The sequence below is a fragment of the Miscanthus floridulus genome, chromosome 1 (genome assembly GCF_019320115.1).
Source record: "Miscanthus floridulus cultivar M001 chromosome 1, ASM1932011v1, whole genome shotgun sequence".
NCBI lineage: Eukaryota > Viridiplantae > Streptophyta > Magnoliopsida > Poales > Poaceae > Miscanthus > Miscanthus floridulus.
In genome coordinates, this window is record NC_089580.1 from 40,736,394 (window position 1) to 40,751,933 (window position 15,540).

At 46.1% G+C, this 15,540-nt stretch overlaps 1 protein-coding gene across 1 annotated transcript; it reads right to left on the bottom strand.

Annotated features, from left to right (window-relative positions):
- Positions 1–242: 242 nt before the first annotated feature.
- Positions 243–944, bottom strand: LOC136480319 (mitotic-spindle organizing protein 1A-like). Its single transcript, XM_066477904.1, has one exon. It carries the CDS (start codon positions 821–823, stop codon positions 533–535), a length of 291 nt encoding a protein of 96 aa, XP_066334001.1. The 5' UTR covers positions 824–944; the 3' UTR covers positions 243–532.
- Positions 945–15,540: the final 14,596 nt, after the last annotated feature.

Here is a 15,540-nt window from a genome sequence, read left to right on the forward strand (position 1 = left end):
CCACAAATCAAACAAAAAAAGTTAGGAGTGAGAGTATGATGGACTACCCCACTCCTCAACCAAACACCCCATTAATCTACTAGTCACCGCAACACACCTATATGGCTATATCATGACAATGCCACTACTCAAGAAGGTCCAACTAAAAGGGTGGCATATAGAGAACGAGATATAGAAACTACCACAACCGTTGATGTTGCATAGAAACAATAACCAACTCCACAGTTCACACAACCATTCCCTGTTTGCAAGATGCCAGATTCCAAATTAATAATGTGACTCAAATAAGTACATTGTAACTTGAATAATGCCAAATGCAGCCAGCACCACATCTATGCAGTCACGTGCTATACGCCCATTTTGTCTGAATCATTACCCCTTTGTGAATCATAATCACAAGCCAAAGGCACAAATTTAGTCAACAGAAGGAAATGCTACATTCAGGCATTCACAACGGCTAAGTGCATACCACGGGATCTAGTCGACTATCTGACAAGCAGTCTAATCGGGGACGAAAGGGATATCACAAACCCTAGGGACGGCGAAGGCCGGAGGGGAACATCGACGCGGTTGCCGGCGCCGGAGCCGCCGTGCCGTTGCTCACGGGGGAGGAAGCCGCGGCGGCGGCTGGGGGAGCAGCGGAGGAGAGCTCGCGAACGAGGGCGGCCAGGGCCTCGGGGTTGGCGCCGCGGTCGCAGAGCGCCATGAGCAGCGACAAGGTGTGGCGGTCAAGGCCGGTGTCGAGGATCTGGGACATCTGGAACGCCAGCTCCAGGGACTCCTTCGCCTGCCTCGCCGCCGCCGCCTCCGTCTCCATCTCCATCTCCGGCGGCGCCGTCGCTTCCAGCCTCTGGTAGGTGGTGGCTTGGGCTATGCCGCTCTGGCTCCCGGGTTCGAGTACTCTGGGCAGTAGCTCGGCGGCTGGTGGAAGAAACCAATCGAAAGGCCTGGCTCCAGATACCAGTGGCTTCGTTTAGTGGCTGCCCCACATGTCAGTGGATCCATTTTGTGATTGGGAAAATTGGCTATGTACCATTAAAAAATTGCATGTTTGAATATATATCATTAAAAGATTTAGTCTTAGCTATGTATCATTGAAAGGTTGCAACGTTATTGATTTTTAGCATTCCGTTAACTTCTATTACATCAGTTTGGAGTTTTATTTTTTTGGTCAACAAAGGATTTATGAATGATCCTTTTTGCCCTTGTCCTTTCCATCACACACACCTCAACCTGCTCATCACGCACACAGCAATCAACAGGCACACCACTTCCTCACGCACATCCACAGCAGCGGGTAGGAGGCTCTAGGCCTCCGGTGACCGGTGGCCAGAGGCGCGCCTCCCACTTCTTCCTCGGTGGCTACTGCTCCTCCTCCTCCTCTCGTCCATGGTGTGCGCTCCTCCTCTCTCCTCTCTCTCCCTCCCCATCACCAGGTTTATGGCTTCTAACCCTAGTTTTTTTTGAGTGATTTTTAGAGAACATTGAAGTGAAATTGGAGAGCGGGATTGAGGTAGATGGATTGTGGGGGGTACGACCCGGATACCCATGATAGACCACATGGGTTGCGCCCCCAGGGGTGGCCCAGCCCACAAGACGAAGCTTTGCGGGGCACGACTCTGCTCGGCGCCTCCTGCAAGACACCGGGAAGATATCCTGAAGATACTACGAGATCTGTTAGGATACGTATGATCCCAAGATTTATGTAATCTGTTATTACTTTCCGGTTATCTCTCAGATCTAACTGACCTGTAACCCTGCCCCCCGGACTATATAGGCGGGCAGGGACCCCCTCCAAAGACACGCAATATTATACGATAGCTAATACAAACCAACAGACCGTAGGAGTAGAGTATTACATCATATTGACGGCCTGAACCTATCTAACTCGTGTGTCTCTGTTGCTTTCTTGTTCTTGATTACACGTCTCTCTGCCGATCAATCTATCTTCGTGGGATACCCCTTAGAGGATTGCCGACGATATTCTGTCGACAGTTGGCGCGCCAGGTAGGGGTGTGCATGCTTTTTCCTTATCGAACAAGATGGCTTTTTTCGTAGGCTCTCCGCCCCTCCCGCATCCCAGCTAGATCTTCATGGTCGGATCCATCTCATGGGTCATCAACGCTGACGAAGTCGGAGAGCTCATCGAGTCGATGCAGATCAACACTACGCCGATCACCCCAACACCTGTGACTGTAGATCCGATCTCACAACCGCCTCGGAGGTCGCCTTCATCGATGACTCACCGACCATTTCCTCGCTACCAGAGGAGGCAAATCAACAACGACGATCTAATCGCATCCATCGATCAGGTTGGTCTGAAGCTCGCCGATTGCCTCTCCATTGTCGAATCGACTCTGGACACTCTAGTTCAGCGCCGACCACCCTTCGATCTAGATCTATCGGAGGCTGCTCGGGAGACTCCAAGGGTCACGGCCCTACCCTTCGAGTTCGCCAACGTCGCCGCCGCTTACCAAGATGCCCTAAGGGGCAAATTCGTCGACCAGGCTGGAGACGTCAATCCTCTCGCCGACCAGATAATGCCATACGCCGCCGACCAGATATTCTGTCTAAAGCTAAGTCATGCTTTAATATTCTTCTAAATATTCTCTAGTCTTCGTATATCGCCATAATGTTTCTCCGAGCTGTTTTCTCCATGTCTACTCTCCAAATGATTTTCTGAACCCCCAAACAGTCATGTTGACGCTCGGACGCCTCCAGAGACGGCCCTATCTCCGGCTCCTCCCTAAACGTGCATGAGCGTCTGCCCTCTACGTTATGGGTGGTCGACAGCGGCTCCTTGGCGACACATGTTTCTCCTACACGTGCACGGGCTCCGCGCTTGCCGTTATGATTAACGGGCTAGCTAGGGCTGGAGACTCAGCTACACACTAACTGTTTAGACGGTTTATATTAAATATAAATACATCTTCACACCAACTGATCGCCGAGCTACATACACTATTTTATCACCATTGCTGATTATTCTCCGAAGTTCATATATTTTTACATCATGTACTACTCATTCTATGTATTTGTATTGTAGGGTCATCGTCCAGATGATCGGACCACCTGATGCTCAGACTTCTCCACCGATCAACTAGTCGGACCGCTAGGTTCATGGACTTCGTCGCCGACCAGTTGATCGGACTGTTCGCCGGTCGCTTCTACTCAATGCTCACTTCGTCGCCGACCAGTTGACTAGACTGTTCGGCGCTCGAGCTTCATCACCAGCTACACTAGGGACTCCATGGTGGTCGGACATCGCCAGATACGCCGAAGACTCCTCGGTGCTCGAACGTCGCCAGCTACGCTGGGGGCTCCTCGGTGCTCGGACATCGCCAGCTACGTCGTGGGCTCCTCGGTGCTCGGACATCGCCAGCTACGCCCGAGACTTCTCGATGCTCGGACATTGCTAGCTACGCCCAGGACTCCTTGGTGCTCGGACATCGCCACCTACGCCGGGGACTCCTCGGTGCTCAGACATCACGAGCTACGTCGGGAACTCCTCGGTGCTCGGACGTCACCAGCTACGCCAAGGACTCCCTTGATGGTTGGATCTTGCTACGTCTCATCAGTGTGCTATCAAGCTGCTCCATGCTATTCGGATCAGGGTGCTGATCTTGGGCAGCACATCTAGGGTCTTGATACGCGCATGTCAGATGACGTCGACAAGCTTTCTCCTGTTGACTACTATTTCTGACCCTGACACCACGTGACCACGTCACCTACTATCAAGCTCGGGGACTAAGTGGGCACACTTCACCTTGCGGTGAATATGCTTTTTCTCATTTCGGGTCTACGCCCGAGGACTGGTTGTCTGCTCGGCTGGCCTTCTACTTTTCTTCTACTTTGGACCCTAGCACCACATGACTACGGCATCTACTATCAGGCTTGGGGACTAAGTGGGTACACTTCACCTTACGGTGAATGTGTTTACTTTATTCTAGAAGACTCTGCGCCTCTTGAAGCTAAGGAAGACTATCTCCTTTTCTCATGGTCGGACTCTAAGTGTGCACACTTGGTCCATTGCGAAGAAATTTTTAATTCTGAATTTGAGCTCCTTACACCCTTATGAAAAGCCATACTTGGGTTATACTGCTCGACAACGGTTCACGCTGCTCGGCGATGGATCACGCTGCTCGACAATAGTTCGCGCTACTCGGGGACAGATCACGCTGCTCGGCAACTGCTCACAACTGCTCGGTAACTCATCACGGTGGTTGGACCATGAGTTTGACTGCTCGGCTTTGTTCGCACCTGCTCGGACAAGCTCAAGATAGTGTTGCACAATGGGTACAAGGTGCTCTGGGAGAATTTTTTTTAATTTTAACACTTTTTCGAACTTAATTTTAAATCTAACACTCTCGGGTTTTTTTTAACTAACACTTTTGGCCGCGTCTATTGCCCTGGTGTGGCCAAATGCCTGTGCCATGCCATGCATGGCAGCGCGGCAGAGGGCTGATAGGCGGCGACCGGAAGCGCTTGCCGCTGACGTGGCAGGGCTCTGCCGTGCCATCGATCTTAGCGCGGTAGTGCCGCGCCTTGATCGGTGGTGCGGCAGAGCCGAGTATAACCTCCGTCGCGGCTAGTCCCGCTGCTCGAGCAGCAAAATGGGCTCTGCTCATCCAAGCACGCCGCGCCACGAACGGCGGCAGCCCGGCCCTCCATTGCTGCCTCCCTCCCTCCCTTCCCTTCCATTCCCCGGCCGCCTCCCTCCCTCCTCGTCCTAGTTCAAGGTAATGACGCATATTTTATTTTCGTTTGAATGGTGGATATTATATTATGAATGGGAGTTAAGGTTAGTAGGAAAATTATGTTTGGGAACTATAGTGAAGATATTAGTATGAGTTTATCAATGTTAAGGTTAATTATTTAGTTAGAAGTATGTTTGCCATGTATATTTTTGTTGCTATAATTGTTGTTTATAATATTTTAGTTGCATTGCAAATGATTATATTTTGCATTAATTTGCGTTGTTTTGATTGGTGTTTAATTTGAATCGTTTTATTAGATGGAAGACATGTTTCGGAAGCAGTTATGGCGAAAACGGTGTCATCCTAGAGAAATGTACCCCAACGAGTCTAGCAAAGATGCCCCCGTCCCTCCTGAACTCCCTGCCCCTAATTGTGACTGTGGTCGTCCGGCTGATGTGTTTCAATCGAGACATCTGAACACAGCGGCTCGTTGCTTCTACACGTGCAGTCGTTTTAATGTAATTTATGTTTTCTATATATTTTTCTTCTTCATTTGTATTACTAGGTTACTAATATTTTGTTGAATTTTTGTTGTGTAGGCCCATGAGAGGTGCTTTTTCTTTCAGTGGATCGACGATGCAGACAAGTTTGACCCCAGGTACCTCCTTTTCGACGATTGGTGGAGAGGGCGACATCCACGAGAGCACTTTCGAGCGGTGGGTTCCACCTCCCCCTAACCCCCCTCCAATGACGGCTAAGGACAAGCACTTAGCCGCAGTTAGACGACTCGAGGAACCTCCTATGTGCCATTACGAAGACCGAGCCGTGATAAACCCTGACAATACGTTGGAGTTTGTGTGTCCAAACAAGCATGAAGTAAGTGCAAAGTGTATGTGTTGAAATGTTGAGCTATATGTGTCATGTACTAATGTCATGTTATTTAGGTGTATTCAATGGTGAAGTGTCGTTTCAAGGAGTGGTTGTATGGTCCTAAAAACAAATGGCCCAAAGAACCTCCAAAAACAAAACAAAAGAAGAAAGAAAGGTTAATTTACAAAGCACCACCAGTCAAGTGCAAATGTGGTGTTAATTCTAACTATGGCCTAGTCCCTTCGGAGCTTGGAATAGGCCATTATTGTGATCATATGGTTGAGTACGAAGAGGTTCATTATTTTTGTGGTAAACATGAAATTGTATTTTGTTTCTTTTGCTAAGACATATATGATATAATATTTCTTTTGAACAGAGCACTAGGAAATGCAAGTGGGAACGTTACGATGGTCAAGCTAAGTTCTTAGATGAACTAAAGAAGAGGCAACTACTTGCAAGGAAGAGGGGATATGGACCTGACTACGTCAACCTATTCGTTAAACATCACAAAGAAAAGATGCGTGAGTTTGCTAGACAGCGCGGTATTTATAACCCAATCGATGTTGGGCTTAACAAATGGGGATTGGAGAGACGGATGACGTTAGAGGAGGAGAGGGCAAGGAAGGAGGCAAGGGAGGAGACAAGAGTACAGATGCATGTCTTGAACGAGCATGTTGCTGCATTATGTGCCAGTGAGTGCTTGAACGCCTATTTTCGTTGCCTGATTGTAAATGTAATATAATCACATTGCTAATTGATTGCATTTTATACATGAAGGGATTAGATATAGCGAGGAACATGCTGCAGAGGTGGCTCATGCAAGGTACTAGGAAAAGAAGTTAGATGAGCACAGAAAGTGAGCTGGTCGCACCGTTCAATCACCGATTGTGTTGTCTGATGAGGGGGACGAGGATGAGGACGACACTGTCAGACTTAGTGAGCTAATTGCTGTAGCAGAGGCGGGCTTACAGGTGGAGGAGGATGAGGACGACACTAGCAGACTGAGCGAGCTAATCGCTCTAGTAGAGGCGAGCTTGTAGGCGAAGGAGGATGAGGACAACACTGGCATACTGAGCGAGCTCATCGCTCTAGCAGAGGTGGTGTTACAGGCGGAGGAGGATGACGACGTGTTCTTCACTCAGGCCACAGTGGCCGTAGATGAAGCGAAGGCCGCTTACTACAGGCGATAGGCAGGTCAGAGCAACGTAGGTGAGCCTAGCCACAGCAACAGGGTTGTGGTTGAGGATTGGTACTCGGACGATGAGTTGCTTACTCAGTATGTTTCTGACTAAGGGTTTTTTATTACGCCGTCTGTTAGTTCCATACTTTATTAATGATCAATGTAGCCATGTAGTAGAAATTCTATTGTGTTGTCTTATATTCCATTTGAACTAACGATGTATTGTACCCATGTATGATGTACTCGGATTACCCATGATCGATCTTAAGTGATCACATCTGTTTGTATCATGCGTTAAAAATTTCTAAAACGAACGTAACCATTTATCGCGCCATAGCCCACGACACGTCTGTGTTGTACAAAACTATAGAACTACAAGCGGAGGTGGGCTTATAGGCAGAGGTGCTATACAAAACTATAAGTGATGTACAAAATGAACATGAAGCAAATAAATGGACGGTAAGTTGCCATACAACATTTTCATTGGTTTATGAGTCTACAAGTTTTCAACGACAATATTCGTTCGACATAAGTTGGACGTAATGAACTAAGTCCCACGACATAATGAACCTCGTCGTCCGGTACAAGAAGGGGGTCGTTGTACTCTACATCAAGAAGGGGGACCAGCTGGTGTGGCGTGGGAGGGGTCATCCTGTTACAAAATAATAAACAAAGGGTTGGAGTATTCAAATTAACAATTTTTAGAGTAACATTATGTAGCATTACAAAATTTGAACTACTTGTTATGCAATACGAACACAATATGAAATCACTTGCTGTCTTCTATGTCGGCTAGCCTTGTGGCCAGATTGTTTGCAAATGGAGCAAAGATTCTTGCCACGGGTCTTGTTGAAGTCTCCCCCATCGTACATGTCTTCGTCGTACCCTCTCATAGCGTCCATGTCCCACTGTAGTCGCTTCTTCTTCCTCCTACCCTTCCCTACCTTCATTAGATCCTGATACGGCACATAGTCATAACCATTATAAGGTGGCCACTGTGTTGGGTCAAGGTATGGCTCGAAGCTCATCTCCCAAATACTAACGGTGTTCGAACGGAGATACAAGGGTGACATATATGGCAGATCCTTATAGTTGTACCCGCGAACCCTACAGGCCGTGATCATATGAGAGCAAGGGGCATGCATGATCTAAGGGACGTTGCAACTGCACTCTACCTTTTCAAGATCAACTCGGTAGTTTCGTCCACCATAACGTTCGCCGCCCAGGCTTGTGCCACCCTTGCCCCATACACTAAAGATATGGCGGCGGGGTCCATACGGCTCGGTGGTGTGCTGCTTGGACAATTCCTCGGCCTCCTTCAAATGTTCAGCTCCAGCCTTGCCAAAATGCCCCTGCTCAGCTATATTCCTCTGCGCAAGCTCCCACCTCTTCACAAAATATTCGTTGCACTTATGAAAGGAGAACTTAACAATTCCAGACATAGGCAACGATCGAACTCCGGTGAATACACGGTTGAAGGACTCCGAGGAGTTAGTGGTCATGATGCCATACCTAAAACCCCCCTCGTCATATGCTAACGTCCACTGAGCCTTCTGTTCCATCTGCGCCTCTAACCAGGCCTTTCCCGCTGCATTTACCATCTTGTCTAGTTCTCTCTTTGTCTCCTTGAACTGGTGCTCTGTACGTACACAACATAGAGCCTTTACCTTGTCACATACCTCCTGCTTCCACTGACGCCGCCAGAAATTAGCGGCAAAGTGTCTCATGCACCATCTATGTACTAGAGGCGGAAACCCATCTATATGCTCAGCTGCAGCATTAAGAAGCCCTACATGACGGTCGGAGATCAAACATATATTGCGAGTTAGGCCAAGCACTTGCACACGTAGAAGCCGCATGAACCATGACCACGATTCATTGTTCTCTCCCTCTGCCAAAGCAAATGCCACGGGTACTATCTGGTCCTTAGGATCAATAGCAGCAGCCATCATCAAGGTGCCCCTGTACTTTCCTGTCAGAAAAGTGTCACCAACAAGTACGACTGGCCGACAAAACTGGAATGCATGTTCCGTTTACGCAAACGACCAGAACACACGATAGAGGACATGCCTCAATGGGTCCTGAAAAAACATCCTTCTGGTGTCCACAAACCATTTCAAGCCAGGGTTGTAATAATGCATTGCACATAAGATGCGGGGCACCCTGTTGTACGCTTCCTCCCAAGTACCCCATCAAATCGCTAGAGCAATTTGCTTAGCACGCCAAGCCTTTCCGTACGTCACATCGTACCTAACGAATCTAGATATGGACTGTTGTAAAGAAGACACCAAGATGTCGTTGTTGTCATCAACGAGCCCTAATATATGACGAGCAAGGTAATGTGCAGTGAGCTGCTGATGATTTTCCTTCCCCCTATTGTGTAGGCAAGTGTGGGGTTCAATAACTTTAGTTATCCTCCACTTGCCATCACTCTGTCTCCTTCATGCATTTAACCTCCACAGACAACTATTTTTGCATATCAAGTGGTACCTCAACTCCTGGTCCGAATGAGTGACGGTGTACGGTCTATGGTGGTACACAGCATAGTCCTAAAGGAAGAGTTTCATCTCTGACATTGTGTTGAATATCATCCCCTTCCTAAGGGTTTCTGTCTCATGGTTATATAATGAATTCCTACACATCTGGAGACCAGTATCACAAACTGCCATATCCGTCATGCTGACATCCCTATAGTTCGGAACGCCCCTAAAAGGTATGTTCTTGGACCTTAGTTGCTGAAGCTCAGTCACTGTGTAAGGTGGTGGTGGAACATACTGTTGCGCTTCGCTAATTCTGACCCATGAATCATAGAGGATATCATCTGTAGCTAAATCTATGACTAGTCTACCCTAAGCATGGACACCTTGCAGAACCTCAGTTGGTACTGGTAATGGCATAGTATGTACCAGTACTGGCATGGCATCAACCGTTGTTGCCATAGCATCTGTACCTCCTTGGTCATCATCAGGATCGTTTGAATCACTGCTAACTACATCACCGATCCTGTCCTCCTCCTCCTGCTCCTCCTCTTCCCGTTCAAACTCATTGACATCGAAGTCATTGCTTATACAGCCTACTGCAGTTGAATGAAACTACTCCTGCATCAACTGACCGTCCAAATCCATGTTATCCTGAGTTGCTTCCCCTTCGACCCCTAATTCTTTTTCATTGTCTCCAAAACCATCAATGGACGGGCCGTCCTGAACACCATGCATCATGTACCCATTCTCCACCACCACCTCAGCCATGGGCACATTGGAACCTTGGAGAACCCTAGTGTAGCGGGACCAGTAAGCAGGGTCATGCAAGGGCATGAGGACATAGTGTGCCCTAATCTTCCTAGTATCAAACCTCCCCTTTAGTGTGAAATCACCGCCAAACTTTATATTCAAATGGACACAAAGGTCGTTGAAGCTAGCAGGTTCATCAAACCATTCCAATTCTTCTTCCATATCCTCAAACATATCATGTTCTCTCCTAACACTTCCTCCATATAAAACTCTAACACAACAATCCATCTGCAGAAGCATTTCAAGAAACTTCATTAAGTCGTCGAAATCATCGTACGTAATGTCCATACTAACATTAATATATTTTCTAATTATAACTATATTAACTAATCAAATATTAACATCTATACAAGGCATACTATAACTGTACTAACTAAACTACCTAACTTTACTACCTATACTAACTTATTATATTACATATACTAACTAAACTAACTAACTATACTTTAATAATTTTACTAACTTTATTAACTGTGCTAACTATATTAGTGGAGTACCTCGTTGCAGCGCGCAAGACTGGGCCAGGAGGCGTGGGCGCAGGGCAGACACCGTGCGTGACCAGAGGGGGAGGCGCGCCGGCGTGCGGGCACGGCGACCGCACCCGGCGGCCGGCGGCCTGGCTGCCTGGTTGGCGCGGGCAGGCTGGCTGGCGTGGGCGGCCGTGGCCATGGCAGACGGCGTGCACGGCGGTGGGCAGGCGTGGGCGGTAGGCCGCTTTGCTGCTCGGGCAGTGGGACTGGCTACGGCGGAGGTTATACCCGGCTCTGCCGTGCCATCGATCAGAGCGCGGCACTACAGCGCCATGGATCAGGGCGCGACACTGCCGCGCCAAGATCAGTGGCGCGGTAGAGCCCTGCCACGTCAGCGGCCAGCGCTTCCATTCGCCGCCACGTCAGCCCTCTGTCGCGCCACCATGCATGACGCGGCACAGGCATTTGGCCGCGCCAGGGCAATAGGCGCGGCCAAAAGTGTTAGTTTTAAAAAAAACCTGAGAGTGTTAGATTTAAAATGAAGTTAGAAAAAGTGTTAAAATTAAAAAAAAACCTCTAGGACTAGCTGTGGGGGGTACGACCCCGGATACCCACGACAGACCACATGGGTGGTGCCCCCAGGGGCGGCCTAGCCCACAAGACAAAGCATTACGGGGCACGACTCTACTTGGCGCCTCCCGCAAGACACCGGGAAGATATCCTGAAGATACTACGAGATCTGTTAGGATACGTATGATTCCAAGATTCCTGTAATTTATTATTACTTTCTGGTTATCTCTCAGATCTAACCGACCTGTAACACTGCCACCGGACTATATAAGGCAGGCAGGGACCCCTTCCAAAGACACACAATATCATACGATAGCTAATACAAACCAACAGACCACAAGAGTAAGGTATTACGTCATACTGATGGCCTAAAGCTGTCTAACTCGTGTGTCTCTGTTGCCTTCTTATTCTTGATTACACGCCTCTCTGCCGATCAATCTACCTTCGTGGGATACCCCTCGGAGGACTGTCGACGATATTCCATCGACATGGATCTTGCTGGGGTTCAGAAGGGTAATCTCTGACCATCTCTTAAATTCCTCTATTTTCTTGTATTCGTGTATAAGTATACATGGATGTGTGAAGTGCAAATTGGACCAATCCTGGGTGAAGTGAATAAATAGGACCTAAAATTATTGTCAACAGCTCCTTACATTTGTTCTATGTATTTTCGATGCATGTGTGATTTATTGCAAGAAAAATCCAAATAATCAGTGTAGATTAGAGGTTACTGTCAACTCTTACTTCACTGTTCATGAGGGTAAAAAGTTTTATAATCAAAGTAGGACTATAAAATGGAATGTGGATCCAGAAGAATATGCACTCATCGATCTGGAGAAAGATATGGATCCATATTTTAAATGGGGCAGCAACCAAAAGGCGACTTTTTGGGTTGTTCAGAAAAGTGGTTTGGACTCCAAATTAACTTCAGATGCTCAGCTTCTTGACCTGTTAAGGTCATCAAATCAGGTGAAGATATTTATGGTAGTGGGTGGACATGAAAAGGGGAAAGAGTTTCCTGCTACAGCTGATGGAGTGAACAAGGACATGCCTGCTGCAATAGATGTGATGGGCAAGGAGGCATCTGCTGTAGCAGATATGGTGTGCAAGGAAATGCCTATTACAACAGATTCGGTGGACAAATAGATGCATGATGTCGTAGGTGTGGTGGGCAAAGAGATACCCATGGTAGTGGATGATGGAGATGATGAGATGCTTGCTGATATGGAAAATGAGCCGGAATGGAGAGAAATACCTGAATATGGTCAGACAGCTGCAGGGCCACCAATGGCTGAAGAAGAGAAAAATGAACACTTTTATGACTGTTGGGTGTGATTCTGATGGAGATGAGGCAATAGGAGCAGATGAAGAGTGGAGGTACTTCAAACCTATGCAACCAGTGGGGAATGTGCAACCAATGGAGGTGCATAAAAGGAAGAGGACATGTCCTATTCTAGACTTTGATACTGAAAATGTTCCTGATGATGAGGCTGCTTTGGTGGATGATAATATTGTGCCTCACACAACATATGATAGAGAGAATCCAGTAATCAAGGAGGGAGACACTTTTGAAGATAAGGTTGATTTTCTTGAAACAATTAGGACATATGCCATAAGAAATAAGTTTGAGAGTAGAATTGAACATAGTGATAAAAACAGTACATGGCAAGGTGCAAAGATCCTAATTGTGAGTGGAAAGTATTTGCCAAGAAACTGCATGGCAGCAACACATTCAAGGTTTTACTTCTACCCACTTGGTGTCGATTTAAATTGTTGTATATTCATCAAAAATTTGAAGTGTATATTGTATAATGGTTATTATTATTTAAACTATTATAGAATATACACTTTGTACCTTCCGCTTTGTATCTTCTACTTGATCTAAATAAATTGGTTATCACACAGATCTAAAGATATAGTGAAGGAGGATCCCACTCTTAGTGCAAAGAAGTTATAGAAAAGGTTAGAGAAACAGTATAACATTGGATTGTTATATTGGAAAGTGTGGTCGGCAAAAAAGTTAGCAATGAATGATCTTCATGGTACTTGGGAGGAGAGCTTCATAATGCTATGGAGATTTAAAGCAGCACTAGAAGAATCCTGCCCAGGAAGCATTGTCGAGATTGGTTGCAAGAAGATCAAAGGGAAAATGCACTTTTCAAGGATGTTTGTGTGCATTAGAGCGTGTGTTGATAGCTTTTTTGCTGGGTGTAGACCATATCTTGGTGTTGATTCCACACACCTTTCTAGAAAGTATAAAGGGCAATTAGCTACAGGTACTGCAATTGATGGATACAACTGGATGTACCCAGTTGCGTATGGCATTTTCTTCAAAGAAACAAATGCCAATTGGGCATGGTTCATGACCAATCTGAAAAAGGCTATTCGGACTCCACCTGGGTTGACAATTCACAGTGAAGTTTGTAAGGGACTAGCATATGGTGTCCAAAAAGCTTACAATGACGAAGTTGAGCATAGAGTGTGTTTTAGACACCTCATGACCAATTTTAGGAAGAAGTTCAAAGGTGATGTGCTGAAATTTATGTGGCCTTGCGCATGGGCATGCACAGCTCGTAGGCATGATTATCTAATGGAGAAAATTGCAGCTGCTTGTTCTAAAGCAATTCCTTGGTTAAACAAGCATCACAATCTGATATGGAGCAGATCAAAATTCTCTAAAGAATGTAAAGTTGATTATGTTAACAATAATATCTCTAAATGTTTCAATAATTGGATTAAGGATTACAAAGACCTTCTAGTTGTTGATTTGATGGACAAGATTAGAGAGAAGATCATGGAGAAGATTTCCACAAGGCAGGAAATAGCCAAGAGACTTGAAGGTCATATCCTCCCAAGTGTGCTATATGAACTGAACATGAAGAGTCGAGGGCTGCACTATGATTTTTGCAAAAATGGCTCACTGTCAGCTGAGATACCTAGAACAACAAATGAAGGAAAGACTTGGAGGTATGGTGTTGACCTTGCAAAAAGAACATGTGGCTGTGGGCAATGGGAGGTGTCTGGAAAACCATGCACTCATGCTATCTTTTTATTTGGAAAAGTTAGACAACTAAAAGTAGAGGACTATGTGGATGACTATTATTCAGTAGGGAGGTTCAAGGTAGTTTATCAGTTCGAGATCACTCCAATGGGTGACAAATCTCAATGGCCAAAAAAATGACCCTGGTTTTGAAGTGGTTCCTCCACCATTAGAAAGGCCTGCTGGTAGACCAAGGAAGCAAAGAATCAAGGCTAGTGGAGAGCCAGGAAAAAGAGGTCCATATCAATGCAAAAGGTGCCTCCAATTTGGACATATAGAGAAGGGCTGTTATGCAACTCAAGCTGAACTAGAACAAGAACTTTCACCCCCTCGTCCAGAAAAACAGAAAAAGTAATTTACCATGCCTATGTTTGATATGCTAACGTTTCATGTCTTATATGTGATGGAATATGTTCTTTCACTAACCCGACTTGTGTCTTATAGGAAAATGAAATCTGAAGCTGTTGAAGCCTCCAACGAAGTTACTGAGCCATTGAACATTATTGATGATCCAAAAGTAACATCAAGCCCAGATGTGATAAAAAGGGGTGTGGCATCTCTTTCTTCAGCAAGTCCAGTAGGTGTGACCACAAGGAGGATGGCTTTCCTTTCTCCAACAAGCTTAGGTGTGACAACAAGGAGGATGGCATCAATCTCACCTAGAGGAATCAACTGTAGGCTTATAATTGAGTAGTTATCTTAGTCTAAGCATGTGTAACTTGGTATGTGTTCTGTTCTAAACCAATGTGTTATTAACTATGGTACTATATGTGATCTAGAGAACCCAGTTAAGCATTCAGATGTGAACAATGTTATGTACTGCTAAAGTTATGCCATATCTTACTAATATAATATTCTAATAGGTGATGTTGAGCTCATGCTAAATTTTTGTGGTGTTATAATATGTCACTTTTATATAAGCATATATATCTATGTTGGGCTCATGTATTGTAAGAGACAGGGATATATATATCCCTGTTAATCGAGACTTCACGGTAGTGCTAAGATCCAAAGAGATACAATCTTTTAATGGTACATAGCATAAGTTCATTCTTTTAATGGTACATATCCAAACATCCCGTCTTTTAATGGTACAGAGCCAATTTTCCCTTTATGATTTCCCCGCTCTTCCTTGTTTGAACATGAAAGTCACTTCAATATATGAGATTCGGCATCATACAGATAGACCTCATCTCTCACCGTCTCTTCTCTCATCTCTCACAACTAAAAAGGGATCTCTTCGTGTGACATTTTTTTCGCGTCATCGGCCTGCCAGTCCGTGCAATCCCACGCTCGCCCGCTCCTCCCCGCGCAATCTCCATCGGTTGCTCTGTCTGTGAAAAAGGAAGAGACTTTTCCCTATGTGCCCTTATAAAAGATCGTAATCCCCTCTGTACCCCTGGAAAAATTCAGCGGTCTTCAG